The sequence below is a fragment of the Ostrea edulis genome, chromosome 3 (assembly GCF_947568905.1).
Source record: "Ostrea edulis chromosome 3, xbOstEdul1.1, whole genome shotgun sequence".
Taxonomy (NCBI): Eukaryota; Metazoa; Mollusca; class Bivalvia; order Ostreida; family Ostreidae; genus Ostrea; species Ostrea edulis.
The window spans coordinates 17241086-17255962 of NC_079166.1; the positions used below are offsets into that span (position 1 = coordinate 17241086).

Consider the following 14877-nt stretch of genomic DNA (forward strand, 5'->3'; position numbering starts at 1 on the left):
ACAGGAATGAGATGCCTTGTATCTATTACAGGAATGAGATGATGTGTTTAATACAGGGATCTTGTATCTATTACAGGAATGAAATGCCTGTCTATTACAGGGATCTTGTATCTATTACAGGAATGAGATGCCTTGTATCTATTACAGAAATGAGATGCCTTGTATCTATTACAGGAATGAGATGCTGTGTTTAATACAGGGATCTTGTGTCTATTACAGGAATGAGATGCCTTGTGTCTATTACAGGAATGAGATGCCTTGTGTCTATTACAGGAATGAGATGTACCTTGTAACTATTACAGGAATGAGATGCCTTGTGTCTATTTCAGGGATGATGTGCTGTGCTCAGTACGGTTTTGACCACTGCTGGTACCGAGGTCTAGTCATTACATCCCCCGATCACCAGAGTCAGGTCCTAGTCCTGTATGTAGACTTTGGAACATCTGAGGTGGTTATGTTAGACAGGTGAGTGGTTACGTTAGACAGGTGAGTGGTTATGTTAGACAGGTGAGTGGTTATGTCAGACAGGTGAGTGGTTACATTAGACAGGTGAGTGGTTATATCAGACAGGTGAGTGTTTATGTTAGACAGGTGAGTGGTTATGTCAGACAGGTGAGTGGTTATGTTAGACAGGTGAGTGGTTATGTTAGACAGGTGAGTGGTTATGTCAGACAGGTGAGTGGTTACGTTAGACAGGTGAGTGGTTATGTCAGACAGGTGAGTGGTTATGTCAGACAGGTAAGTGGTATATATGTTTTATAAACATCTCTTGTTTAACCATATTTTTATTGTTATTCTCCTGTCTGTCATTCCGTAATTCTGTCTGGAACTTTAACTTTGTGAATAACTTTTGAACAGTAAGTGATAGAAATTTGATATTTCACATGAGTATTCCTTGTAACTAAACCTTTCCGTGGGTACCAACATTTTTACCCTGTGACCTTGACATTGGAGTTTGACCTACTTTTTGAAAACTTTAACCTTGCTAATAACTTTTGAACAGTAAGTGATGGAGCTTTGATATTTCACATGAGTATTTCTTGTGACAAGACCTTTCGATTGGTACTAAACCTTTTGACCTTGACATTTGACCTACTTTTTAAAAAATTGACGTTGGTCATAACTTCTAAATGGTAAGTATCAGAGCTTTCATATTGTACATGAGCATTTCTTGTGACAAGATCTTTCTACTGCTAACAAGATATCTGTCCTTGTGACCTTGGCCATCTTCGAAATTGGCCATTATGGGGGGGCATTTGTGTTTCACAAACACATCTTGTTATTGATAATTTTCAACATTTCAATTGTTTTTCTTGACCAATCGGTGATTGACTTTCAAGAGCTTGAGATCAAAAAAATTTGTATGTAACTACACCAAACATTTTTAGAAGGTTTTCAAAAATGATACCAATTGCAAGCCTTTGTGGGTTACTTTTACGTTAAAAGGAACAAAAAACACTCGTCTATAAAAAAAAAATCCTTAGTTCGATTCTTGCATAGAATCAACGTCCATATACACTTGCGTATTTACGTTAGTTAATGACGATAAACCAGAAATGACGATGCCTAAAGAAGATATGATGTAATATTGACTAAATGCAGAATATACACAGACATGGAAGAACTCGGAAAATCCTTGAGTTGTTTTTGTATTAAAATAATCAAAAATAGAAAACGGGAAATTCAGAAAATTTTCAAAAAACTCAAAACAACTGAAAATTCTCAATAAATTGTATTTTGGATTGATATCACAGAATTATTGCATTTTTACACTCTTCTTGAATGTTGGCTAGAACAGGCAGATTGAGTTGGAGATCATGGGTGTCATACACAAATTGAAACATGCATGTAGTATTATGATGTTTCATACCTAAAACACAAACCAAAGCAATTGCTATTAATGTACAATTCATTAAATAGCACCTTGGGACATTAATTGTTACAGCTATACTTTGGGGGGGAGGGGGGGGGAATTGTGCTCTATTTTAACTGTGTGTATAATTGAGAGGTACATGTATAGGAATTCATTGAAAATGGCTGTGCTTTTTATGATTTTGATTAATGATGCTTATCCATTGTATACAAGAATTCATTACTGTTTTTTAGTAACATTCATTCCTCCAATATCTATATCCATAGAAAACTATAAGTACTGATTGTAAATAGAGATACTGACCTATCCTACATGTGACATCTTCAATCCCTTGTTTTTGTCTCCTGCAGGGTGAGGTCGCTACCCTCGGAGTTTCACAGCCTCCCCGCCCAGGCTCAGAGACTGGTTTTGTCTGGCATCAGTCATCCCCCCCAGGATTCATCATGGAGTCGACAAGCACAGGAGGAGATGCTGAGGGTCACTGGGGCAAAGGTCGTTCAGTGCTGCGTAAAGGTCAGATGGCAAGATCATGTCTAAAAGAAAAATGAATGATGCAGAAAAACTAGGTTTACATATGAACATTATCTAACCCTGGGGGACTGTCAAAAAATGTTCCTGCATTTTGTCCATCTAACATTCTGTAAAACATGTTCTTGGAGAATGCATCTTGGGATAGCCATGGTTGATTTTATTCTCTACTCGTTGCCCATGGGCAGTAAAAGTATAGTCAGGGGTGTGAATTTTCCTCTTTTCAGAGGAAATCCTCTGATTTGCTAAATTTTTGAAAAAATGAAACACTATGGATTTGATCTAAAGTGGCAGAAAATGATATTTGCCAGGTAGGGTGAGGTGTTTTCCTCCCATTTTGACCAGTTTTCCTCCGATTTCTGTGGAATTCAGTCGCATCCCTGATAGTACAAAGAGTATTTCATGGTGTAGAAAATGAAAAGAAATTCCTGTATGCCTGTTGTAATTCTTGTATGTGTAAGCCTGGTTTATTTTGTATAATTTGATTATTAACAACATGCTCCAGATTTTGATTTCATGTTTTGACACAGATATACTCTTTTGATAAATCCTAGTGAAAGAAAAGTTTTTCAGTAACAAATTTTGAGATATTTGTGGTTTTTAGATATCCAAGCTGAGAACTGAGTTTAAAGAAAATCACTTGATAAATCCTAGTGAAAGAAAAGGTTTTCAGTAATAAATTTTGAGATATTTTGGGTTATAGATATCCAAGCTGAGAAATGGAATGTAATTGATTTGACTGGTCAGGAACTTTAATGCCCCTCCCCGAGAGATTGAAGATTTAGATCATATTGTTTTTATATGCACTTCTTTAGATGGTACAGCGATGTGTGTACATTCGTTTTCTGTTTTCATTTCTCCGTCTTATATTAAGCTGATACTCTCAGTATAGCTTCTTTGTAGGTCACTTGGGATCATGTGTAGCTTCCTTGGATCATTTTATAATTTTGATCCATTTTGTCCTCCTTTGCAGGAGTTTTGCTACATGTATATATAGTGTTATATGGAGATTACATGATTTGTCTGTCTCCTCCCAGTTTTCAAGTGAGGGGCTTATTGCCCCTCACTTATTGCCTTCACTTATTGCCCCTCACTTATTGCCTTCACTTATTGCCCCTCATTTATTGCCTTCACTTATTGTCCCTCATTTATTGCCTTCACTTATTGCCCCTCACTTATTGTCCCTCACTTTTTGCTATTAATTAATTTTGGGTCAAATTTTCGTTTCTAGATTATATCTCTGAAAGTCTTTGAAGCTTTTGTAATTGAATTTCATATAATAACTCCCTTTGACTTGAAATAGCCCCCCCCCCCCCCCCCCCCCCCCCCCCCCCCCCCCCCCTTGTTGTGTAGAGTTTGTATGGGTATTGAAGAGATGAATGTAGCAAGGATTTAGTTTTCTTCGATTTCTGAGAAAATGACAGGTTGTTGAACTTAGTTTTGAGGAAATTTTACTAAGTGTCCATCTAACTTGTCTCGCAGTTTTCAAATTAAGACCTTTGTGAAGACATTGAAGCATTTTGTCAAAATAATGCATATTGGAAGGATTTCTGTTCCCAACGTTTTTGTCACCCGCCGCAACACGGAAGGGGACATAGAAATACTGGTGTCTGTCCGTCCGTCCGTCCCTCACACTTGAATTTGTGGATGCAACTCCTCGGAAACCACTCAACGAATTTTGTTCAAATTTTGTAGGATTGTTAGTCCCCATATGTAGTTGAATCTACAAATTTTTTTTACAGAAGTTATGAAACTTTTGTGCTTCAACTGTTTTTTTTTTTTTTGGGGGGGGGGGGGGAGCATATAGTTACGCATAGCAATCTTGTAAGTTCAGTTCTTTTTTATGTTTGAAAAAATTGCAGGTTGTGTGATCAAACAGTGTTTGGTTTGTCTATCTGCCTCCTGTTACATAAGCTAATATTTTAACTGGGCCAGAGAGCTGAGATTTACATGAAAGCTTCCTGACATAATGCAGATTCATATTTGCTAAAACCATGGCCCCAGGGGGTAGGATGGGGCCACAATAGGGGATCAAAGTTTTACATGCAAATATATAGGGAAAATCCTTAAAAATCTTCTTCTCAAGAACCACTGGACTAGCAAAGTACAAATTTACATGAAAGCTTCCTGACATTGTGCAGATTCAAGTTTGTAAAAATCATGCTCCCTGGAGGTAGGTTGGGGCCATAATAGGGACCAAAGTTTTACATGCAAAAAAAATGTACGGAAAATCTTAAGATATGGGCCAAGGTGACTCAGGTGAGCGATGTGGCCCATGGGCCTCTTGTCTCAGAGAACTACAGTTCTGCAGCTATGTGAATTCATGTTCAGTTATGTTGGAACCCTTTGAAATTTTTCATGGGAATAAAGATTGAGAAAAAAATGTTTAAAAATCACAACAGTAAGCTGAACAACAGCAGGGCCAAGGTGACTCAGGTGAGCGATGTGACCCAAGGAGACTCAGGTGAGCAATGTGACCCAAGGTGACTCAGGTGAGCGATGTGACTCAGGTGAGTGATGTGACCCAAGGTGACTCAGGTGAGCAATGTGACCCAAGGTGACTCAGGTGAGTGATGTGACCCAAGGTGACTCAGGTGAGCAATGTGACCCAAGGTGACTCAGGTGAGCGATGTGACCCTTGGGCATTTATGAGTAAATACATGGCAACTGTGAGCATAATTATGCAGGGGTAGGAATGTTACTGTCTGCATCTGTCTGTTTTAGAGACTAGATCCCTTACAGGGAGAGTTGTTTTCTACTGAGGGAGATTGGACCAATGCTCGACTTGTCTACCAACAACTGATTGATGATGGTGTTCTACACTTCCAAGAAGATTCAGATTTGTGAGTGAACTTCGCTGTATATAACTGTCATGTCGTACGGAACTTCGCTGTATATAACTGTCATATTGTACAGAACTTCGCTGTATATAACTGTCATGTGATGTCGTAGAGAACTTCGCTGTATATAACTGTCCTGTTAGTCGTACGGAACTTCGCTGTATATAACTGTCGTGTTATGTTGTACAGAACTTCGCTGTATATAACTGTCATGTCGTACAGAACTTCGCTGTATATAACTGTTATGTTGTACGGAACTTCGCTGTATATAACTGTCCTGTTAGTCGTACAGAACTTCGCTGTATATAACTGTCCTGTTATGTTGTACAGAACTTCGCTGTATATAACTGTCATGTGATGTCGTAGAGAACTTCGCTGTATATAACTGTCCTGTCATGTCATACAGAACTTCGCTGTATATAACTGTCCTGTTAGTCGTACAGAACTTCGCTGTATATAACTGTCCTGTTATGTCGTACAGAACTTCGCTGTATATAACTGTCATGTGATGTCGTAGAGAACTTCGCTGTATATAACTGTCCTGTTAGTCGTACAGAACTTCGCTGTATATAACTGTCATGTCGTACAGAACTTCGCTGTATATAACTGTCATGTCGTACAGAACTTCGCTGTATATAACTGTCATGTCGTACAGAACTTCGCTGTATATAACTGTCATGTCGTACAGAACTTCGCTGTATATAACTGTCATGTCGTACAGAACTTCGCTGTATATAACTGTCATGTCGTACAGAACTTCGCTGTATATAACTGTCATGTCGTACAGAACTTCGCTGTATATAACTGTCATGTCGTACAGAACTTCGCTGTATATAACTGTCATGTGATGTCGTAGAGAACTTCGCTGTATATAACTGTCCTGTTAGTCGTACAGAACTTCGCTGTATATAACTGTCATGTCGTACAGAACTTCGCTGTATATAACTGTCATGTCGTACAGAACTTCGCTGTATATAACTGTCATGTCGTACAGAACTTCGCTGTATATAACTGTCATGTCGTACAGAACTTCGCTGTATATAACTGTCATGTGATGTCGTAGAGAACTTCGCTGTATATAACTGTCCTGTCATGTCGTACGGAACTTCGCTGTATATAACTGTCCTGTTAGTCGTACAGAACTTCGCTGTATATAACTGTCCTGTCATGTTGTACGGAACTTCGCTGTATATAACTGTCCTGTTAGTCGTACAGAACTTCGCTGTATATAACTGTCATGTGATGTCGTACAGAACTTCGCTGTATATAACTGTCATGTGATGTCGTAGAGAACTTCGCTGTATATAACTGTCCTGTTAGTCGTACAGAACTTCGCTGTATATAACTGTCATGTCGTACAGAACTTCGCTGTATATAACTGTCATGTCGTACAGAACTTCGCTGTATATAACTGTCATGTCGTACAGAACTTCGCTGTATATAACTGTCATGTCGTACAGAACTTCGCTGTATATAACTGTCATGTGATGTCGTAGAGAACTTCGCTGTATATAACTGTCCTGTTAGTCGTACAGAACTTCGCTGTATATAACTGTCATGTCGTACAGAACTTCGCTGTATATAACTGTCATGTCGTACAGAACTTCGCTGTATATAACTGTCATGTCGTACAGAACTTCGCTGTATATAACTGTCATGTGATGTCGTAGAGAACTTCGCTGTATATAACTGTCCTGTCATGTCGTACGGAACTTCGCTGTATATAACTGTCCTGTTAGTCGTACAGAACTTCGCTGTATATAACTGTCCTGTTATGTTGTACAGAACTTCGCTGTATATAACTGTCATGTGATGTCGTAGAGAACTTCGCTGTATATAACTGTCCTGTTAGTCGTACAGAACTTCGCTGTATATAACTGTCATGTCGTACAGAACTTCGCTGTATATAACTGTCATGTCGTACAGAACTTCGCTGTATATAACTGTCATGTGATGTCGTAGAGAACTTCGCTGTATATAACTGTCCTGTTAGTCGTACGGAACTTCGCTGTATATAACTGTCGTGTTAGTCGTACGGAACTAACCTGAACGAAAGACATTTTGTTCTTTGGACAACTCTAATAATGCACACCCTGTATAACGAGCAAGATTCTCTCACTTTATGTTAAAGTTTTCAAATTTAGGACATAAATTACATTATACGTTAAAGAAATGACTTGGTGATTCAAATATCAAACATTGATCTTGAGTTGTTTTTTTTAATGCAGTATTTGCATTAGCAGTCAAAAAAGAAAAATTTCATAAACTTGTTTGTGAATCTTGTTCAAGTTCTATTGTACCCGTGCATTCGGACATTTTTTAATCACATTTTGGTTTATACTCCAGAAAGCATCTAACAAATTCCGTTGAATTGATGAATACTATGACTGTCGGATGATTATTGTAAGGAAACAAATCGGTAAATCTTCACATTTTTTTCCCCATAGTACTTTCCTTCCTGGGTAGACAGGTAAGCGGGATATGTGTCCACGGTGGTGATTGGTCCATGCACTGAATATATCCTCCTATAATTAACACCATATAATCTTTGCTCTGCTTTTTCTGTGTACGCTTGCTAGTGTAGACAATGTATGCTGAGAAAAATTATATTGCCTCTCTTTCTCAACTGGAAAAATCTACATTGTCAAAATTATATCCTCCCTTTCTAAACAGGGCAATTCTACATTATTAAATAAAGTAGTAAACAAAAGTTTGAAATGGAAAATTATCATTTTTCAATGCATCTTTAATGAATATGCAATGGGGTAAATATTTCAGATATTCAGGAAATTATGGGACAGTTGGGGGAAAATTGGTGTATTCAATTTACTGATTCCCACCCCTGATTGTAGATGTTGAACTTTGCTCTGTGCTTGTAGACAAAGTTACCATTTGTAGCAGCAGTGAATGATATAAAATGCTTGTAGACAATTTATTTATTATTCCTAATGTTAGTAAATGATAAAATGCTTGTAGACAAAGTTACCATTTGTAGCAGCAGTGAATGATATAAAATGCTTGTAGACAATTAATTTATTATTCCTAATGTTAATGAATGATAAAATGCTTGTAGACAAAATTTACATTCCAAACAGCAGTACATGAGAAGATGAACTGAAGCTAAAAACTACCAAATACACCCATGTCAATCATTCCAGGATTTTCGTTTTGTCCAGTGACACTTTCATTACTGTAGTTTTGAAATTTGTATCGAGTTTTGTTGAGAAATCCTTATGAGTAGAATTGTGAATGTTAAAACTGGACATGTTGTCCATGAACAGGATCGAGATGTTAGTTTTCACAGATTTTCAGGGGAGGTAACTCCCATGCCCATAAATTCACACAATGACCAGAATCCTCACACAATGAGGACATATTTGTAATTGAGGGTCTCCTATACTGTGATTTTACCAGGTATCCAAAATTTAATGTCAATAATATTTAGACCCGTGTCATTCGACAGGATGTGTATTGTGGTACAGCGATGTCTGTTCTTCCATCAGGTTTTCTGTTTCTACTTTCATTTCTCTGTCACATAACAAGCTGAAACTTACTGAGTACATGGCTTGTTTGTGGGTCACTCTAGATCATGTTTCAATTTAGATCCATTTCAACCTCTCTTGCTGGAGTTTTGCCCCTTATATTTGAAATTTGATTGGGATATGTGATTTGTCTATCTTAACTCCTCCCACAGTTTTTAAGTGAGGATCTTCTCATTTTACAGAATGTTTTTATGGGTATTGAAGATGTGCATGTGGCAAGGATTTTGATTTTCTTCAAATGTTGAGAAAATTTGATCTATACAACTCAAATTCATCAACAACCTAGTTATTGTGATGGTGAATGAAGAAGAAAATTTAGTTGGAATGCTTCAGACCCGAGTTGAATGAAGAGGAAATGTGGCCTATACTTGACTAAAAAAAAATTTTAAATCAAATGAAAAAAAAAAATGAATTTTCGATTTTGAATCTCTCTCTCTCTCTCTCTCTCTCTCTCTCTGTGGAAATTCACTATGGAAATCAGATAGAAAAGCGGTCTATTACATGTAATTGGATATAAGGAGAAAAACCAAGTTATTTGAGATTTTTTTGTTAATTGAAAGGGGGGGGGACGCAAATTCTTTGAGCTAGTTTTGATTATAGGGAAGAGAGGGGAAAAAACAAGTTCTTTTGAGATAACTGTTCTTGAAAGGGGAAAAAATATTAATTTTCTTTGAGATATTTGTTATGAAAAGGAGAAAACCAGGTTCTTCCGTTATATTTTAAGATCAGTTAAAATGTTGTTTTGTTTTTATAAGACACAATTTGGAATTTGTTTTGTTTTATCTCACTACTTTTATTAGCAGGTACAGTTGTACATGTCTTTATAGAAAGTGGTTATCATAATCCAAAAGTTCTCTGTAAGGATATAATTATCTAGGACCAGAGGCATGTTTTGGAACAAGCATACAATTATCATTAACATTGTACTTTTAGAGTCCAGGTCGATCAGGGTATATCAACAAGTAAATACGGCCTTTATCTCGCTGTTGTTTATAGAAGAATAAATAGGTTTGTGCAACTTTTACAATCAGATGAAAGACATGTTTTCTTTATAGGCCAGGCTTAGTGTAACCGTTCTTCAGCTTAACCACAATTGCTACAAACTGGGTTGTTGTTTTTTTTTAAATGATGAAAATGAAAACTAAAGTTAATATATTTTATGTGTAACATCAATACAATTTACGGTATGGAATGTGATTTATTCCCGTGATTTCTGAATTAAGTCCAAAATAGTGAGGAAAACTGTATAAACTAGGTTATATAGGAAGAGGTAATATATATCAACTGTTGAACATCACAGAAAATTTACCCACGCCTTAATTTTCTTATAGGAATTTATATTTGTACTTATTATACAACAGTATTCATATTTGGCATTTGTATTCCTTGTGGCAAAACTTTTCCATTGGTACCAAAATGTTTGACCTGGTGACCTTTACATGATCTTGGACCTACTATTAGAAAATTCTAATGTAAACCATATCTTTTAAGGCACTGCTTTTATATTTAGCATGTGTATTCCTTTGGAGAAGACCTTTCCACTAGCACCAATTTCGTTGACCTTGAAATTGACCTATGACCTACTTTGAAAATTATTCACTAAAATGTTGTAATCCGAAGAGGGTTTCAGTGTTTCACATCCACATCTTGTTTTGTAACAGCTATCTGTAAATCAGTCTTATCTTCCAGAAAATATTCCAATTCTGATAGGAAAACTTGTAATTAAAAAAAAAATCACATTCCCATAGAATATATGTTCTATTGTTTCTTCTTCAGAATGATCCCATGGGGATGGTGGTTAGAATAGGTCGATTGTTCCCTACCACCAGGGATGTATGTTAGAATAGGTCCTCAGTACCCCACCACCAGGGATACATGTTAGAATAGGTCCTCAGTACCCCACCACCAGGGATAGATGTTAGAATAGGTCCTCAGTACCCCACCACCAGGGATATATGTTAGAATAGGTCCTCAGTACCCCACCACCAGGGATATATGTTAGAATGGGTTCTCAGTACCCCACCACCAGGGATATATGTTAGAATAGGTCGATTGTACCCCACCACCAGGGATACATGTTAGAATAGGTCGATTGTTCCCCTTGTTTATTGTGAGAGGCGACTTAATGGGGCGGTCCTTCGGATGAGACTAAAAACCGAGGTCCCGTGTCACAGCAGGTGTGGCAAAATAAAGACCCCTCCCGTTATATGGGATGTAATAGGCAGCAGTAATAGAACATCATATCTTTATGTATTAGGAAAACTCTTACTCTTGTAGCTATATTTATAGATCTATTCATATTTGGGGAGGGGGGGGGGGTGTTGTGATGATATGATTTAATCCATTAAATTGCGTAATCCTTTGAGAATTAATTTGTTCATTTGTTAGTTTCTTAGATTTGATTCGATCTGAAATTTGATTTGCTCTTTTGTGATTTGACACAGGCAGGACGAGACTCTCTCTGGAACCTGTGCCATAGAATTGGAAGAAGTTGAGGATTTAGGTGTGGTAGAGGAGGAAAAAGAAGATAGCCTATCAGATGTTGAGAAAGCCCCGTCTGGCCTCGTTGTTGTTGAGGTGGATAGGCTGGAGGGAGAGCAGACGACCGAGTAGACGCGGGAACGCATCCATTATACATACTCGTCAGACATTTCGTCTCCTTGGATACTGTGCGTGTACTTGATTTAGCGGGATTCAAATTAAGAGCGCTAATTCATACTTACACTAAAATATAAAATTCTCTATTTATCCATTCTCGTACACGGAAGAAGCGCTAAATCGTGATATAACTATAAATAGTGCATCAACCCCGACTGCACGAAATTTTAAATTCGCATAAATAAGTACATGCACAGTGTTATAGCGGGTATTCGTAGTGTATTGAATATCTGAACGATAAGTTAAAAGAATAAGTCATTATTCATAAGAATAAGTCATCATCACCAACAGAGATTTATGATGAGATGAAGTGTTTTGTTTACCATTTATCAATTTTTCATTATTATTTTTTTTCGGTTCACCTGAGTCTGATTTCTCTCATTACCTTGAATATGCTTCCGTTCATATTCAGTAACTGTTGATGATAATTCACTGCAAGATGTAGACACGAATTCTTTCCTTCTTTAAAACACTCGCAGTTTTATTATGTTTTATCATATAGAGAGCATTAGTAACAAACCACGAGTAACTGGGACAGGACTGTTTAGTGTTGAATTTAACTTAGATTGCCAGTAGTTTGTTGGGGGGGGGGGATGATAAGATGTACCCGTATCTATTTTCTTCCAATGTGTAAAGGAATACAGTTGTTGAAATATAAATGACCTCATTACATTTTACTGCTGGAAAGATATTCCATTTTATTTGTGTATTGTGAAGATTTCATTCCTTGATCTCTGTATATAGTAAAACTGGATAAAGTTATTTCTTTTTTATGTTCTATGATCAGAGTACATCTGCTCCGAGGCGTGACGTAAGATTCTGATTTTAAAAAAATTCATTGATATGAGGCGTGACTTAAAAGATTCTGATAGAAACGGAAAGTTTGTATAATATGGTGTATAAACAAGGGAGGTATAAATTTGAAAACTGCTGCTGAAGTCGATTTCTCCCCTGATACAAATGATATAGCTGCAGAACTGTAGCTCTCTGAAAAATATTTTGACGGAACAGAGAGCTACAGTTCCACCCCTAATAAAAACCTTCGATTTACGGCGCACAAAAAGCTGCGCACGGTTGAGGCCTGATATCGTTGTATTCTTGTGTTGCTGTTTCATAAATTTAATATAAAAAAATTCTTAACATATTTTCCTACTATAGTTGTGTCCAAACATACCTTCAAATATTCATTAAAGCCCCATACGACCCGTAAACTCCCAGCTTCAAATGAATTCGTGTGTTGACGTAGCCATGTTAGGTAACTGGGTCAATTCGAACCCCGGTTCATTTCCATACTTGCACAATAACGTCTAGATGTGAACTAATATCCCCACAAATATTTTAGTTAAATATTTTAAATCCAGTTCCTTTAAGTAATAATTATTCAAATAGCTAAACTCACGGCAATGCGGCTTTCATTAGTCTGGTCCGGTCTCCATCTCTTTCACACGAGTGTTAAGGACTTTTGTGACATTATCATTAATCAAGAGCTTATTTTACCTTTAGAAAAACTTTATTTTTTAATTTCTATAAATTATTCGTGTTGATAATAAATGAAGAGCGAACATATAACTTATAACGAATCTTATGAATATATACATGTACCAACAACAACAACAGGGTTCGAATTGACCCGGCTACCTAACATGGCTACGTCAACAAACAAAATTATTTGAAGCTGGGAGTTTTCGGGTCGTATGGGGCTTTAATGAATATTTGAAGGTATGTTTGGACACAACTATAGTAGGAAAATATGTTAAGAATTTTTTGATATTAAATTTATGAGACAGCAACACAAGAATACAATGATATCAGGCCTCAACCGTGCGCAACTTTTTGTGCGCCGTAAATCGAAGGTTTTTATTAGGGGTGGAACTGTAGCTCTCTGTTCCGTCAAAATATTTTTTTTCAGAGAGCTACAGTTCTGCAGCTACAAATGATATGGACATGTAACGTGTATTGTACTAGTTTGGTTTTTATGTGGTCATATCCATAAGTGGAATTTTTTAGTGGTGCACAAATTTAGCGATTTTTCCATAAAGATGGATGTATACATGTATATTTAGCAATGGTAATATTTTGCGACTTTATAAGATATCTGTTGCCAACGATACGGAATAAATTGCGAGAGATATTCAAGTTCAGCGATCAGCACCCTCTCTAATAATGCCAAAATTAAATCCCAGCTAAAAATTCTACTTGCACGGTATTTTGACGGGCTGGTGTATACTGTAGGCGATATCGTCTGTCCATCTGTTAGTTTTGGTGGCCAAGGAATAGGACCATGAAACTTGGTCAGTTTTTTAAAGGGGAGGAGGGGGTGTCGAGAACCAAAAGTAGGTCACTGTGGCTTCTCGTACGAATTATTTTTCAAACTGAGGCCTGGAACTATCAAATCAGTTGATGCATCTTGGGGGGGGGGGGGGGTGATAGAAATATAGGTCACAGTGACCTGGAATTTTATGGTTATTTATGGACCCAAAGGTTGGTCACTGTTGCTTTTTTTCAATTGCAGTTGACATCTTGTGACTTAGTTATGTAAATAGAGTCTCATTGCAGACGGACATAATTATGTACCCGAGTGGTGCACCTTATCATGCGAGGTTGAACGGTTAGTGTTTTCATCGAAAAATAAACTGCATTGATATAGTGTAGATTTAATCCTGACAAAAATTGATAATGTAAATATGGGTATTAAATAGTCACTATTTCCTGGAGGAGTATGTGAACCCTGGAGATACTGGTGACTCCTTTTCCGTTGATTACTTTAATTGGTACATGTACTGTTGTTAATTAATGTGAAGACTTTCATCGTGTCCAGATGAGCGTTTTACATCACGTGTATAAATAATAAAGTCTAGATGACTATTATATCAGTGTATAGATGGGGAAAGTCCAAATAGCGTATTAGATCACGTGTATCGATGGGAAAATCCAGATGAGTATTACTTCACGTGTATAGATAGGAAAGTCCAGATGAATGTATTACATCACGTGTATAAATAGAGAAGTCCAAATCGGTGTATTACTTTACGTGTATAGATGGGAAAGTCCAGATGAGTGTATTACTTCACGTGTATAGATGGAAAGTCCAGATAAGCGTACTACATCACTTGTATAAATAGGAAAGTCCAGATGAGTATTGCATCACGCAGTAATTTGAAAGTATTGAATATCTAGAAAGTACCCTCTAAAACGGTGTATGACATCGTTAGGGGGATTGAATATTGTTTTACGTCCCTCGAGAATATTTCACTCGATATATGGATACGTCACCACTGCCGGTGAAGGGCTGCAAAATTTTAGGCCTATGCCCGGCGCTTATGACCATTGAGCAGGGAGGGGTGTTTATCGTGCGAAACCGGACCTCGGTTTTTGCGGTCTCGTCCAAAGGACCACCCCATTTAGTCGCCTCTTACGACAAGCAAGGACCTATTCT

The 14877-nt window shown here is 37.3% G+C and overlaps 1 protein-coding gene across 4 annotated transcripts in view; it reads left to right on the forward strand.

Annotated features, from left to right (window-relative positions):
- Window positions 1-12203, forward strand: part of LOC125673551 (RING finger protein 17-like) — a 93846-nt gene extending 81643 nt beyond the window's left edge. For 3 of the 4 annotated variants that reach the window (XM_056160234.1, XM_056160235.1, XM_056160236.1), the window contains 4 exons: window positions 330-465; window positions 2224-2386; window positions 5126-5244; window positions 11228-12203. In XM_056160234.1, coding sequence (XP_056016209.1) covers window positions 330-465; window positions 2224-2386; window positions 5126-5244; window positions 11228-11396 — 587 coding nt within the window. In that variant the 3' untranslated portion in view covers window positions 11397-12203. Of the gene's footprint in view, window positions 1-329; window positions 466-2223; window positions 2387-5125; window positions 5245-7688; window positions 7712-11227 lie in introns of all 4 variants that reach the window. The other variant, XM_056160237.1, reaches the window with a different exon arrangement.
- The last annotated feature ends 2674 nt before the right edge of the window (window positions 12204-14877 follow it).